The sequence below is a fragment of the Haliotis cracherodii genome, unplaced genomic scaffold (genome assembly GCF_022045235.1).
Source record: "Haliotis cracherodii isolate W230 unplaced genomic scaffold, xgHalCrac1.p SCAF_16, whole genome shotgun sequence".
NCBI lineage: Eukaryota > Metazoa > Mollusca > Gastropoda > Lepetellida > Haliotidae > Haliotis > Haliotis cracherodii.
This window is the reverse complement of record NW_027266271.1, coordinates 23,204,957-23,220,828: the sequence shown is the minus strand read 5'-3', so window position 1 is coordinate 23,220,828 and position 15,872 is coordinate 23,204,957. Positions and strand designations below refer to the sequence as shown.

General features: G+C 40.7%; 1 protein-coding gene across 1 annotated transcript in view; it reads right to left on the bottom strand.

Annotated features, from left to right (window-relative positions):
• LOC139463627 (protocadherin Fat 4-like) overlaps window positions 1–15,872 on the bottom strand; it is a 47,791-nt gene that overhangs the window by 11,744 nt on the left and 20,175 nt on the right. Inside the window, exons 20-29 of the mRNA XM_071244900.1 lie at window positions 15,696–15,820; window positions 14,915–15,091; window positions 14,377–14,524; window positions 13,867–13,910; window positions 13,576–13,651; window positions 2,519–2,813; window positions 2,331–2,405; window positions 950–2,202; window positions 662–769; window positions 234–356 (exon numbers count right to left, since the gene is read on the bottom strand). Of these exons, the coding sequence (XP_071101001.1) occupies window positions 234–356; window positions 662–769; window positions 950–2,202; window positions 2,331–2,405; window positions 2,519–2,813; window positions 13,576–13,651; window positions 13,867–13,910; window positions 14,377–14,524; window positions 14,915–15,091; window positions 15,696–15,820 (2,424 nt within the window). The remainder of the gene's footprint in view (window positions 1–233; window positions 357–661; window positions 770–949; window positions 2,203–2,330; window positions 2,406–2,518; window positions 2,814–13,575; window positions 13,652–13,866; window positions 13,911–14,376; window positions 14,525–14,914; window positions 15,092–15,695; window positions 15,821–15,872) is intronic.

Here is a 15,872-nt window from a genome sequence, read left to right as displayed (position 1 = left end):
GCTCAATAGAATATGAACTTCATTACATGTTGATTAAGGTTCTTAAGGTCATCACATTATACATGACTTAGCAATACACCACTGCTGCAAGCTAATTTGCAATCTGGCCGAATGAATGCCTTTCAGTGTTATCTATATTTTTACATATGTATAGTTATATGTGTATATTTGTATGTTTATAAACAACTCTCTCTCGCACTCTGTTAAATCAAAATCACGATTATCACACTCACCAAACCAACAACCAGAGTTCCTGGAATGGAGTTTTCTTTTACTCTGCCTGTGTAAGAACGTCTGGAAAATTCTGGCGCATTGTCGTTCAAGTCCGTTATATTCGTAATGAGTTGACCAATCGTCTGTGGGATAGAATGTTAAATAATATACTTATTCTTTAAGTAAAGGTTATTTTCAATGAGAAATGTCTTCAGTTTAATCTTCTTTAACTACTTTTCATTTGAGCGTCCGAAATCAGTTAATTAATTATGAACTTTCACCAAATATATCTACATACGTAAGTATGGGTCATGACTGTTAAATATATATAGTGATGAAATATGCATGTAACCAAACACTAAACACATATCTTTCAGATATTATGTACCAGTCGTTGTTGTAAATCCTAACACATACACACATACAACTTCCTCAAATTGCTACTCACCACAGGGGAGCACTGGTCGCCACTATCCATGTAAGCCTGTATGGTGAATGCAGTATATGCCTGGTCGTCGTTCTCTCGGTCTAGACCAATAGCTGTTGTGACGAGCCCCTTGATAGATTAGAGAGAGATTATTTTAATATGTATTTTAAACACTGACTCGGCTATAAGGATATTACAAGGGTAATAACTCTGTCCATTATACTTGAAGCCACACAACAATATTTTATCATGCATATATTTTAGTGGACAAGATTGGAGGACAACACTGGTGCATGCCGTGGTACTTACAGATGTAGAATTTAGGTTGAAGAATCTGTCAGCCTGAGGATTTGCAAATTTGTAGCTGGTATAATTTGACACTGCGACATTGGCCACAAATGCTCCGGGACTATTTTCACTGACTCTGCCAAGGAATGTCTTGTTGAGGTTGACTGCATTTATGGTGTTGGAGATGAGATAGACAGTGATGTTGGCTTCCTCAGAGTAGGATACGCCATCATAAGCCTTGACCCGGAGGGGGATCGCGGAGGGGAAACGGTCTTTTGTTAAATCCACTTTTGATGTCAAAACACCATCGTCGTTTATGCTGAAGTCGTCTTTATTGTTGCCTTCCAGACTAAATGATGTCTGCCCAACTGTATCTCCATCAGTAACATCAACAACGCCGACTACACTATTCCCCTTAGATCCAGCAAGCAGCGAAAATTCGTAAACTGCTTTTTTAAATTTGGGGCGTTCGTCATTTTGGTCTTCAATGTTTATGTGGACATCTACTGTAGTTGACTTTGTACTGTTCGTCGTGACAAGATCAATTTTAAAATGTATACTTGTGATACCAGCATCGTAGTCAATTTCTTTTACCAAACTAATTGTCATCAAGTCCTTTGATAATTTTAGTCTATCTGGGAGCGTGTCATTAATAGCGACCTGGAACTTAGAGCTTGTTATTGTATAGCTCAAGATATTGCCTTTCCAATTTTCTCTTAACGTTGTCGTAAAAGTACTCTTGAATAACAAGATGTAAAAGGGTGCAATTGTTTCTCTCTGTCCTCCCTTTGTCGCTTTGACAGTGAAATAATATTCCTTAGCTACTTTGTCGTTATTGGTAAAGTCACTCAAAAACATATCTTGTCCACACAGAACCTGCCCCGATGTGGTCACATTGAACAGGGCCCTTGCTGTCTGATCTGTGGTCTCCATTTCGAAGTTGCTGTACCCTCCCAAACTACCAATATTCATCACGTCAGCTATCAGCGTGCCTTTCCTGGTTCCCTCCACCAACATAACTGTGACGTCTTCAGGTGTGAATGAGGAGGATGTGATCCTGACGGTCACAACCTGCTGCACAGTGAACTCACCGGAGGTTGCACGTAACACCACCACAAATGTTTTAGCATTGCTTATTTCCTTGACCAGTGCCACATCAATGTGCGTCGAGTTTCTCTTAAGGTTCAGGATTCCCTCATCAGGATATACTTCGCCTTCTATGGAGAAGGTATTTGTGGGGAATTTACTAAGCCCCTCAAAAATGATTGATCCCACTGAAACAAATATAATAATATCATGCGACAAAACTCTTTTAATAACGAATGGACCACAACGATAACGTAACAATTGCATTTTTTAAGTTGTCGGTCAAACACGACGATTGCTTCAAAGGGCGACTTACCAGTTACTGTTACTGACGTTCTAGATAGATCTGTGGAGAAGACGTAGTTTGTTGTATTTGACAGAACACTTGGTCCTGAAACACAGAGACTGAAGATTGTTGACAGTACTATGCATCGTTACTAGGGTAGTAAACGTATTCCATGTTCCATTCTTACAATTATTATGTACACAATAACTCATATTTACCCAATGAGCATTCTGTAGCTGATATCTGCACGTTCTTGTTAACACAGGCACATCTGCGGCTTCCCGCTGACGTCGTCACACACGAGCTGTTGACGGCCACACATCGCGCGTTGGAGCAGTCCTCGTCCAGAGAGGCATCTGTCATGGGGCCACACGTTGGTGGCGTTGGAGTGGTTGTTGCTAAATGTAAATAGTTCACTACAATATCAGGCGTGGGTATGAAAGGATATGCCTTATGACTTTTATATTGCATATAAGTCGATGATAAATAACGATAAAGCACCCCGATCTGTTTTAGTAAAAGTCACAAGGCAAGTCCTTTCATTTGCCAGCTCCACTAAGTGTATTGCTTCATATATTTGTGACATTTACCCTACAGTTTTGATGACAAATCCGGACATCATGACACATTCATTCCCTTGCACACCTCACTCCCGATTCACACAAAGCGTAAAAACTTACCACAAAAAGCATGTTAGTTCCAGCAATTCGCTTATACTTACCTCATCCTTAGACGACGTGCTCAAGAAGTGCAAATGAGAAAAAGCACAGAAGAAAGAGCAATACATGGGTTAAGTTATGAAATATTTGATATCAGATTACCATAGTATAATGTTACAAGCAATCTTGGAAAATTGAAATAGGTCTTTTTTAGCTTGAACAAAAAGTATTTATCATTTATATACATAAGTTAAAACAATACCGACATTGGCAAGTTCTATCCACCAGTGTTTTCTTCATATCCTAAAACGAAAAGAGAACAACAGTACAAATGTTATGCGTTACTTTACTACCTCCCACCAAGTCAACGTCGTGTGTGTGTGTGTGTGTGTGTGTGTGTGTGTGTGTGTGTGTGTGTGTGTGTTTCCTAGCCAATCAGTCAGGGTGAGAAAAGGTATGGTAACCTTTTTGAGCGTCTGTTGGTAAAGCGGCGTCGAGGATCGAACCACCGACCGTCGGCTCTCCGGGATGTCATATACTTGTAATCAATCTGTTCATGTCCGGATTTAGATGATTATATTAACTCAAAGTGAGCATTAAAAACTACTATACATCGTTTGATTCATAGCACATTTAGATTTTGCCTTAGTCCATGCTTGGAGACCTGAGGATATGGACTATCCGAACAATGACATATCAGATAAAGTATGTGGATAATCGGTTTAATTAGTTTCAATAATCAATATATTAGCTCTTTTGGACTTCCAGTGGATATTATTTGTGTCTGCAAAATGTGTCTGGGAAAATTGGGTTTAGCAGCATAGTCAGTCCATACTTATGATAGACAGCAACAACAATACCTGGAACCTATCATGTCCAGGATGTAACTATTGCGTTGCCTCCGGGATTTTTTGTTTGTTTGTTGTTTAACGCCGCCTACAGGAAACATATTAACTGCATCTACATATACTCAAACACAATGACCACATAACATGATAACCCTACCTGAATACAGCTGTGTGGCGTTAGGCAACACACACTAAATGTTTACTACCAGTTTCTTTTAAATTACATAATTACATAAGAATCTCTGCACTTGTACACAGCAGAGACGTAGTTCAAAATTAACATGTCGTTTTCAGTCTCAACAAAAGCAGTAAATGGGCTTTCGTGTCACGTGATTACCTTTAACAGTATGTTCTATGTAAGTTGCGTTATTCTATCCAAATGAATTTCCTAAAGCTTTCGCTGCTGTCAAGCATATCTGTTTAAAATAATCATATTGTGTGTCAAACTAGGCTACACATATATCTAGAGCCAGTGTGCAATAAGCTTGACTAATTCTTTTGAACAGCAATATACTTCCTTGTCGATTTGTTTACCGTCACATGGCAGGAGTACCGCTGTTTGGTGTTATGCTACAAACATATATATTCATTTTGCAGATTGAGTGGTGGGTGCTACCGGTAGGGCAGGGCTTGTTTTTTCCTTTTCGCGAACACCTGGTGTCATTGCTGATTGTCAGTGATCCATGCATTTACTTTTCACCACTATTTTGCCTTTTACGCTGAATGGATTCTGTATCGTCGGATAATGGAGGATGGCAATACCAAGAGCAACCATACGTCAGTTGCCATCAAGGTGTCGTGCATGTTTCGTCCAACATGGTGGGAACACCAGATATTGGTATACTCGCCCGAAATCAATTTTACAGACATTTATCATTACACCTTCATCAGTTTCCATAACACCATAACAAGTTTCGTCTTTAGGCTAAGTTCAGTTTGTACCTGTGTTTAAGCGCTACATCTACATGCACATAGACCGTTCTGTTGCAAATATTAACATGGAGAAAATGAACAAAGCTTGACAAATATTTCATCACTTAAAATGACACATATTAAGAACGGGAAATTGTGAAATAAGGGAATACTTTACAAATTTACAAATAGTTTTCATAAACTGTATCTTTTGAATATGTGTATGTAAAGGAATAAATCCCAAATACAAGAATTCTTTTTTGTACATGTGTAACGGACGACTAATGTCAGGAGGACATTTTCGTTGTTGCTACACCTTATAGATTAATATGTTCCGATGACACCCTCACTACAGGGAGTAGCAGAACGTCGTCAATGTGTCTATAACCGCAAATCAGTGCAACTGATGTTTATCCTACTTGCGCTTCGGGATAAGACGAAAATCTCGAATATCCAACTGTTATATCAACAGCGAGTGTTAAATGATCATCTGTTTCTCCACGTATGAAAACAGGTATCTATAGACATCCCTTTGTCTAAAACATGATGGCAATATATATTTATCTATGGCAATGGAATATACAAAAGTAACAATGTTTGTATGAACATACCATTCTGGGGCGCACCATCAGTAACTTGGGTCCCTTCGTCTCTCCCGATGTTTCACACGAAGTTTATATGCACCTGATCCAATCAACGAGTGCAGCGCGGGGAGAGGGCTTCAGCTCTTGTATAACTACAATGAGGAAGTAAATCTCATAGCTCATGTGTCTCTCCATATAAGGGATGGCTTTGGTCGAATATTGGGATATATAAACGTACACAGAGTAAATAATAGTTTTATGCTTTCAGAGACAGCTTTAACGCCTACCGAGGTCGGTGTCCATGCAGGCTGTCGCAAAGCATGGGTAAGGCTAAATTGCCGGGTGTTGAGCAGCTACAGGCTTTTAGTCCTTTCAACCATACTTGCCTGTCTGCATATGAGTGTAGGGGGGAGGGGAGGGGGGAGGGGAGGGGGGAGGGGGGGGTAACGTCCAGATAATGTCCATGGTAGTGGACACATTTAGTTTTGGGCATAACATCCCGAAACTGCAGTTAAATTATAAAGATATATTGAATGTGCCACGTTGATATCCTTCATCGTTTGTTATACCTTTATCAAGTAAACATCTTCCTGGTCCACATGAGCCTGCATACATTATTCCCAGGGACCCTTAAGTCATGTTTGCTCCACGTGATGGCCTTCGCTTTGTACGTGAAAAACACTTCCTTCCTCCAGCCATGCATGTCGACAGTGTGATAAGTATACCAATGCCGCCAGTGAATAAACGAGAACTAAACAAGCAAGTACATGTATTTCGTTCAAGGGCACAGATAAAACCTCATCCAGGTGTAATTATATCAAAATAGATCCCGTGCATTCCACGCTAGACGCAAGAGCCGATTAAACGGAGCATCTTGACTGTCATCGTACCCTGATAGTATGGAACGTTCCTCGAGCAAATCAACTGCCTTGTCTGACCCAAATTCGAGGATTGATAGATGTGGCTGGGATATTGCTCGCTGCGACGTAAAGCAACAATCAATAACTCATTCTTTATATGAGTACAAGCATGCGATCTCCTTTTGTACCGTCTTCTACGAGGGGGCACGGGGGCCCAGTCGTCTAAGGCGCCGCGATTCACTGTGCAGAGTTGCGTTCTTTGGGCAAGCCTATGATATTGGGTTCGAATCCCTGTTCGCCCCGATTATGTTTCTAGGTTTGTCAGCACCATACCCGTGCTCGTAGGTCTCACCGGAGTGGTAAACGCCTGAGACCTGCATCATGTCGGACTTTCCTCCCACATTAAGCTCACACGCCGTGATATAACTGGGATACTGTTAAAAGCGGCGCTAAACCCAACTCCCTGACTCACTCGTCTACGATCGATGTTGAATTGAGAATAAAGAATGTAAATAATTTCAGGTCCAACCCTTTACCCCTGGTAGAGATTAGCAATTGTACAGCGTCTCTCATGTGTTATAAAACGCATCAAAAGCGACAACAATAAGAAGATATTGGTCAAAGTAAATCGATACAATGACTACAACGATATTCAGACCATACAATGATAGACGTAAAGTGACAATACTGAACTGCCCGGTTTAGTGGAGTATCAAATATTTTTTTTCCAATGCCATCTGTATTTGCAAACATTTTTTATAACGCCAGTTTTAAAAGGTGATGCCAGGACAAAGATAATACAGCTCGAGCTCCTTATCACTGGCGGTTATCACTTACTCTCCAAGTCTATTTGCAATCTGTATCTTGTACAAACACCAAAATATATATATATAATATTAAGTAGTCGCTTCACATTATTTCGGTCAACCTGTCTCGCTCGCTGACTTGGTTGACGCATGTCAGCCATCCCTATTGCGTATATCGAAGCTCAGGATGTCAATCACTGGATTGTCTGGTCGATTAGTTACCGACCGCCGTCATATAGCTGGAATATTGCTGAGTGCGGCGTTAAACAACAAACAAACAAATTCTACTGGGTAATGTTTCGGGATGTTGTGTACTTTGATGGACCCTTTCAATAACTGAAAAGTCTAATATATCAAAATAAGAATAAACTTTTTTAGTCCATACTAAGTGGATATTCTTTTGACACATTGCCTCTTTCATGTCTTTGAATGTCATATCAAGCCTGTTGATGAAATATCAATATAAAGCCTTGGAGTTAAACCTCTCCCCGACCCGTGTTAATATCAATGGCCACATGTGCTATCCGTAACACTCATTAATGGGTAGGGCAACCTTGTTCTACATGTGAACAATAGGCGAGCAAACAACTTCATCAATGTTAGAACATACTCGTTACGAAGTATCATTATGCAAGATAGAGCTACAACATGCTGTTCCTGACAACACGTGATCCGACAGTCAGCAATGTAAACGCTTTGATAAAGATATCTGCTCATACAAGGAGATTGTATTCTCCTTTATCCAAATTCCATTACATGACTAAACTTTCCTCATAGCAATGTTTGTATGGGTGCTATCACATGTTGAATCATGTACATACATGAACATGACTGAGAGTGGTCGCTTTGGAAACTAGTTCAGTTGTGTCATGGTGTGTCAGCTACATATGAGAGGAAAGCCAAGTGATGCATGTCATACACGTTTACCACGTGAAACCAACACGCTGACAAACCTAGAAATATAGTCAGGGCGAACCCACTAACATAGGTCCTTACACGCTCGTTTGCCAATAAAGGGCAAGATAGGTTATTAAGCATCACTGGTTTAAATTTCTCCTGTGAAATACCTTGTAACAAACTTCTATTTAGTACAAACTAGACTTAGTACAAACGAGACAGTCAAGTCTGAATGTTACAACATGTAAGTTAAGCTACTGTGCTGTTACAAAACACGATAACGATTTCAATACATCTCGTGACGCTAAGTTTAACATACTCCCATTGAAGTAATTCTAGTGTAATGGATCCGTATTATGTGTTGACTATGTGCTTCAAAGGAATCTTAACATGTGTTCTATTTATTGCGTTTTCCACTGATGACTGTGAAGTTATTGCTTGAGAAATGCATACCATGTCAATGTCGCAGTGGGGAAAATGCAATTTGCATGTAATGTAGATACTGAACCTCAAAAGAAACGTCACCCCAAGTAACATTGCATGAAAAGTTGTCATTTAAAAATCTGGGTATTTTTTGTCAAAGTTTCTCAAATCTAACATTACCATGTCCGGAAAAATGAAATTTGATGATTAAAAAAAACAAAGCAGATGACAATAAAACCGATCGCCCAAACGCATCACGGCAACGGCCATGATAACCCGATGCACGTGAGTTCCGTGCAAATTGAAATGCACATGCGTTCCCCCATTTCTTGCCCTATAAAAATCCACCCATATCGGATAACATTCATTCATTATTGAATTGCTACCACATGCCAAGATTGACAAGAAATCAGCGACACCAAGCCCTTGGACGATTGCAAGCTGGACAAACCGCCCGGCACGTAGCCAATACATTTCATGTCCACGTAAGGACCATACACAGGCTCCAGCAACGGTACCAGACCACCAACACTACAGATGACCAACCACGTAGCGGAAGACCAAGGGTCACCACCCGACGTCAGGATCGTCAGATTCTTCGTCAGCATCTTCAAGATCGCTTGGTTACTGCTGCGGAAACTGCTCGACAGACCATGGGGACACACTAGCGACACATCAGTGCGGACACCGTGCGTCGACGATTGACGAGTAGACACCTCCACTGTCACAGGCCGCATCGAGGACCCATTCAGACACCACGTCATAGCCGGGAACGTCACCAGCAGTGGAGAAGAGTCCTCAGACGAGAGTCGTTACTGTATCTCAACAGCAGATGGCAGAGAGTCTGGCGACGCCGTGGGGAATGTTATTCGGATGCTTGAGTTGTTGAGAGAGATTCGTTGGGTGGTCCGAGCATCATGGTGTGGGGTGGAATTGGTCTTGCATAGAGGGTCGGCCCTGTGGTCTTCCAGAACATCGGTCCAGGGAGAGGCAATGGTGTCACAGCAGCTCGCTACATTGAACAAGTTTTGAGACCACACGCCAAAACTTATTTGGCACGTCGCCGCAACCACGAGTTTAAACATGATAACGCCCGTGCCCACACTGTGGGAGCAACAAAAGACTTCCTCCAGCAGAATGGCATCAGAAACATGCAGTGGCCTGCCGTCAGTCCCGATTTAAATCCCACTGAGCACATGTGGGACGAGATTTTAAGACGGCTAACAACTGCAGCTGAACTGCGTCAGGCGTTCCTCAGAGTGTGGGCTCAAGTGCCTTTGGCCGTTATCAAACGCCTCATCCATTCCATGTATCGACGTTCACGGCAGTCATCAATGCACATGGTGGACACATGAGATACTGACTTGTGATGCCGTTTTCTCAGAAACTAGTGTTGTGTTTCACTTTCAGAACATTTGACACTTTAATTTCAACCTTGATGATCAGTTTTGCCAAGTTTGATTTTTTGTAATATGTCTCAAAGTATATTTACAGTGTTTGGACAAATAAGGCTTCTCATACATGGTGACGTTTCTTTTGCGGTTCAGTATATACACTCAGCTCAACTCAATCCCATCGGTCAACAATGGGAGGAATATTCATTGAAACCTGAGTCGCTAGTTTCACCAGTTCAAGTGACTGTCATATTACAGAACATAATCTAGCTGCAGTTGTGCCTCTTGTATATATGTCACTCGATAAAAACTTGTAATGTCAGTTTTCTATTAAATACACCTTTTCAAAATCGATGGTCTGGTGCATGAACTACATGTGGAGAGATATGTCGGTATGCGGTTATCAGTGTTATCATGCAGTACCGCTTCATTACAGGAGCATGTTGGGATTACCCCAACGCTACTCCTTAACTTAATACAAAATTGATCAGGTGGCAAGGCTCTGTGACTTGGCTGTAGTCCAGATTGCGTGAATAGTTGCGCGATAACTTACAGGTCGCCGTGAAAGAGCTGGAAATAGTATTCACTCACTCAATCACCATGTAAAGGCTTGTTTGCCTAAAATCCCATATATTTGTATATTGACACATGAAAGAAAATACTTTTGCCAGTTTACCGGTGTACGCCCAGAAGTTGACATTGGTGACCTGTTTCAAACTGATACATGGTCGATGTGTATTTGGATTAATACAATTACTGCTAATTTTTCTATTTCATCAAACATAAGTTTTGAAATTACTTCAAACTTGCTTGGACTAACAACTGTCCTCAGTAGTCACCCTTTAATAGATTTGGAAATAAAAGATGTTAGGGTGACCCAAAGTAATACTCCCTTTGCATCATGTCATGACATATCAAACCCAAACAGAATCAGAAAACAATTTGTTTTCTGTGAACATGAATGTAGACATGAATGAATCTTGACATCGATGTCTGCTATATAAATGAACGTTATGTATGTGCAAGTTAATTTCTTTGGCCGTTCCAGCAGTGAATGTTTCTTGATTGAATAGATATGGTCTTCTAATATGTATCCAGACTCCGTGTATACCAGGAAGTAACACGCATATCCCTTTTGTAGTGGAGCTCCCCTCGGTGCATTGACAGCTACCTATGTAACCTGATCAGCCACACCTAAAGATGCCAGGCTGTTTATGCAACGCTGAGCAAGCTTTGATAACCTCTATCGGGACAACCAAACCGGGTTGCAATAGGTTTTTTCATCCTCAAAGTCGCTTTGTTTACAAATCCAATTACAAATTTCCCTTGTTTTTTTTCGAAATATCAAGACATGTTATGTTAATACAAAACCTTACAAAGGGCCTTCGTGACCTGACTACAGAAATAAATGTAAAATCAATTTGAATGTATTCTGGTCCGTTGTTGAGGGGTCATGTCAAAAGCGATTTTAACAAAAGGTAGGAGTGGCTGTGTGGGGGATGGGAGATCGAACCCAATGAATCAAAACAGCCTCATCCCAACTAGCCAGTCCCACTACCCACAACCAAGATCTGCCACTGGAGCGTGTCTTGATAGAAGGGCGGTATTTACATTTGCTTGCAACACGTTCTGCAGCGGACACTTTCCATGAGCACATTCTACAGGGGGCGCTTTAATAGCTGTTGCGAGCGAATGTTGAGCGTGTGTGAACAATATGTGTATCCTGGTTCTGTCCGGCAACATTTCCGTGTGATAATAATGTTAAATTTATCGTCAATACAAATGATTGGGATACAGTAACATTGGGTTGAATATGCAATCGTATACAATGACAATGTATATCTAAGCTGGTATGTCTTTCTCTAATCTACAAAACCCCTGGTCGCCATTCGCGTAACCGACAAGAATGCATTGCCGGAATGACCCGAGTAGTCACGAATGTCCACACTACGCCGAGTGTACACCATTCCGTGCCTCCTCTCAGTGGGCGCAATGAGACGTCTAAGAGTGCTCTCCCTTGAAATGGTAAGCTAAACCTACAGACAGGAACTGAAAGCTTCCGTTTTATTCATACGTCCCTGAACTGGCACACAATTACTATTCGTGATATTTCACAGAGATCAATTCCTGTTTTAAATTACATATGTCCAATAAAAGTAGCATAAGAGCATACCCGTTATTTTCAACACAGTTAACGCTCAACTAAGTGTTAGTGACACACAAGTGTAGAGGTGAGGTGAAATGGGGTTTAACGTCGCGCCCAAGACTATTGTACTTATAAAGCGACGTGCTTGTACGTGTGTGTGTTTGTGCGGCTGCTTATACTAGTCCGGACTGATGCCGATTTATAGTGCTAGCTCACAGAGATACCATGCCGCAGTTTAACATGAATACCCCACTCAGACACAGTATACTGACTCCGAGTCGACCAGTCCTTGCTTTAGCTCCTTAATGCCGAGTGCCAGACAGGGTAACAACAAGTACCATCTTTTAACGTCTTTTGGTATGACGCGGTCGGGGATCGAACCCCGGACCTTCCGCTCTCCGGGCGGACGCTCTACCACTGGACCACGGAGGCGGTCAGACTACATCTGTATATATACTATTTAATAGGAGAAACTGACGTCCAATGTCTTTCCACGATGGTGTAACTATGTGCACCCGCCATATGTACATAATCTGAACCCTATGTTACATAAAGTATTGCTACTTTGTCAATACGTAAAATGATAAAAGTCAAAGTTGCTCCGTTTTCAGCTCAAGGGTCAGCTACAATTAATGCCTATTGTTAACCTCAAACCTCATGTCAATTTGAAGTCCTGCTTCATTTTATTCAATTTATTCAACGTCAAATTGGTTGTCTACTTTAAAGATTAACACTAATGTTTTGAAAACTTATAAGAGAATAACATTACGATGTATATAATACCTAGACCTATAAACTGAGAAGAGACCCCTGGCCGTGGAGAACTGTTACTCTGCAGGATGCGGTTGGCATGTTCATTTTCAATTCCTATTCCTCTGTAAATACAACATTTAGAAGCTGAAGCTTCGTGGAGACCGACCCATTGACTTAAACTTATTCAGGTCTTCGTGGCAAATGTTTTCCATAAAAGCATTCACACATTGAGTCAAACGAACTTCCCTTTTCCCATATTGACATGTGTACATTTTATTTAGTTGCTATTTTTATGTCACGGTCAGCAATATTCCAGCTATGCCATTGTGTGTTCTAGACACGTCTTGGTCAGGCAAACTTGTGGTTGATAGCATAATTAACGTCCTAATATTTAACAGAAAATATTAAACGAAAACATGTAGTATTAATAACCAAACAAGCATTTATTCGTCATATTTTTACATGGAAAACTTATAGTGATATATGTTTGTATGTTTAAGAGTTATACATTTGAAAATAATAATGAAAGCAGTTCACACTTTAAAAGCAATGGATAAAAGTCCATGAGTACAAAATAGTAATTTAATGTATGTTAAAATATATTCAAAAGTGTGTATAGTTTATTTACAACCGAAAAGCAATATTATTCTTAGACTTGCACATGATATTTACCATGTCCGCACGTACATTTCAAATACTTGTATTCAAATAATGTACCGATGAGGCACACGATGACAACTGCTTCGTGACAATATATATTGAACACATCTGTCATTTTCATCCATTGCCATGTGACATACATGCACACTAACCATACAATCCTGTGAGTTTGGAAAGCTGAACGATTAATAAGATAATGGGTTGGGTGTAGTTCGGTGATTCATATTTAATTTGTTTCCAATTTTTATATAAGACACTACTGAAGACGGGCATTTCCCGACAATGATTATATTGTCTCGCCAGGACCGAGAGTAGATGAGGAGTTCTTCATGCCTGCAGCTCAATGGCGTAAGCATCAGCATCATCATAGTAAGGACTGCCCTCTACTGGATGTATGTAGGATGTTGGCCTGGAACAGGGCAAAAATATTAGTTCTCAACATATATTTAATAGACAGTCTATGACATAATACAATTGTGGAAGATCCAAACAAATTGTACCCATGTCGGGAATCGAACCCGGGTCTTCGGCGTGACGAGCGAACGCTTTAACCACTTAACCAGGGGCTACCCGACCGCCCCTGACACATATTAGTTGTGACATGTTAACGTATGTTTATCTTACCTTGAATTTGCAGACACATATGCTTCATTTGGAACACCGGGCGGCTGCAAAGGCGAGAAAGTTATACACTCCATTTAGACACTTACAGAATATAATTTATAAATCAAAGTCAAAATGTTGTGCTTCACCAGAGTGATCAGATAGGAAAGGGGAATAACTCTTTAATGTCATGGACCGAAAGTTTCGGCAGATGTCAAACTTTTAGGTGAATGATTGAGTGAGTGAGCGAGTATGGTTTTACGCCGCTTTTAGCAATATTCCAGCAATATCACGGCGGGGGACACCAGAAATGGGCTTCATACATTGTACCATGTCGGGAATCGAACACTGGTTTTCTGCGTGATGAGCGAACGCTTTAACCACTAGGCTACCCGGCCGCCTCTTTTAAGTGAATGAATATTGTTGAGTTGGAAAATGCTAAATTGTATTCACGTCTATACAATTAGATATAGCACAGGCTGACACACTTACCATACACATGGCGTCAAGAATGAAAGGTTCAAGTCTTACCGTATCTCTGTCCCTGAGTCTGTAGTAAGATCTTTCTTCTTCAGTCCTGTTTGCAGCAAGTAGGTCATATTCGGTTGGTACTGTCTGCATTTCCTGAGCTGTTTTAAGGTCATCCGATTTTTGTTTTGCTTGTGCTGACGTCCTCCACCTAAACACAGTCGTGGTTTGCTAAATACATTAATATAAAACGTCCACGCCAGTGAATAACAAGTATCGATTATCCGGCGAAAAAGATACCATTCGGCGTATAATGCAAAAGAGCGGTAGAATGCAAAAACTATCTGGATTAGACTTAATACACATAAAGAATGCATAAATTAGTTGAATTAATCCTCGATGGCAACTGGATGACTGTGGCTATCTGTCCTCTAACGGGATCGGGTTGTCAAGCTCGCTGACTTGGTTGATTCATGTCATCGTATCCCAATTGCGTGGATCGATGCTCATGATGTCAATCACTTGATTGACTGGCCCAGACACGATTATTTTTGTCATGTAGTGGGTATATTACAGCGTTAAACAACAAACCAACACTTACTTGTATACAGCAAGTACTGCAATGAGGCTGATCACCGCAAGTAGGGCTGCCATAGCTATGAATAGCCCAAGGAATAATACTCTCTGTTGTGCGCTCTGTTGCAGCTCTGAATATGCGTTTTCAGCTATACATTCAGTAGCGGTAAAGTCCCTTAAGGATATAATAACGGTACATGATCTGAAACAAATATCACTAATTATTCAACAGAAAATTATATAAATTGTCAATAGAAGAGAATAACCAGTCTAGAGTATCCACCGAAACAGATTCCATTTGGCGTAAAGGGCAAAATAACTATATGAATGGACCACTGAAAATCAGTGATGACACGAAAGACGTGTTCACGAAAAACGTAAGCATGTCCTGCCTACCCGGTAGCACCACCCATTCACACAATTTGTATAAAAAAAGTTAAGTGTTTACAGGATAATAAGTTTGGTTGTTTTTTATTGAATATGTCTCGTAACTTGCCAGTGCTTCGAGTATATAGTGATGTTGTCACGTCATATATGTGTCAATATAGATCAGTATCAGCATAAGTCAACGGTGGTTATGCCCCTGTGGTGTATGTTGTGTTATTTTAACACATATATTGGGGTTCGTTTGAACACGTTTAATAACCGGAGAAATACATGCGAGAGTCAGGATGGCGTCCATTCAACACACAATAATAGATGACGTCACTCGATGACATAATACACAAACATTTACGTAAGGGAGCTAACTCTGATATTGACTGGGTATAACCCAAATCGGCGAAAACGCTTCAGTATAAACCTACCCAGTCCTCCGATTACGGCTTGAATCGGTGGCGATTACTACTAACTCAAGGACTCGGGGTACTGTGTCGTCCAATGTATACTGCACAGATATCTTCCCCGTCTGGCTGTCGATCTTGAAAGTATCCTGTAAAATAATATACGACTCAAGCGTGCCTCATAATCATAGCTGAATGTAA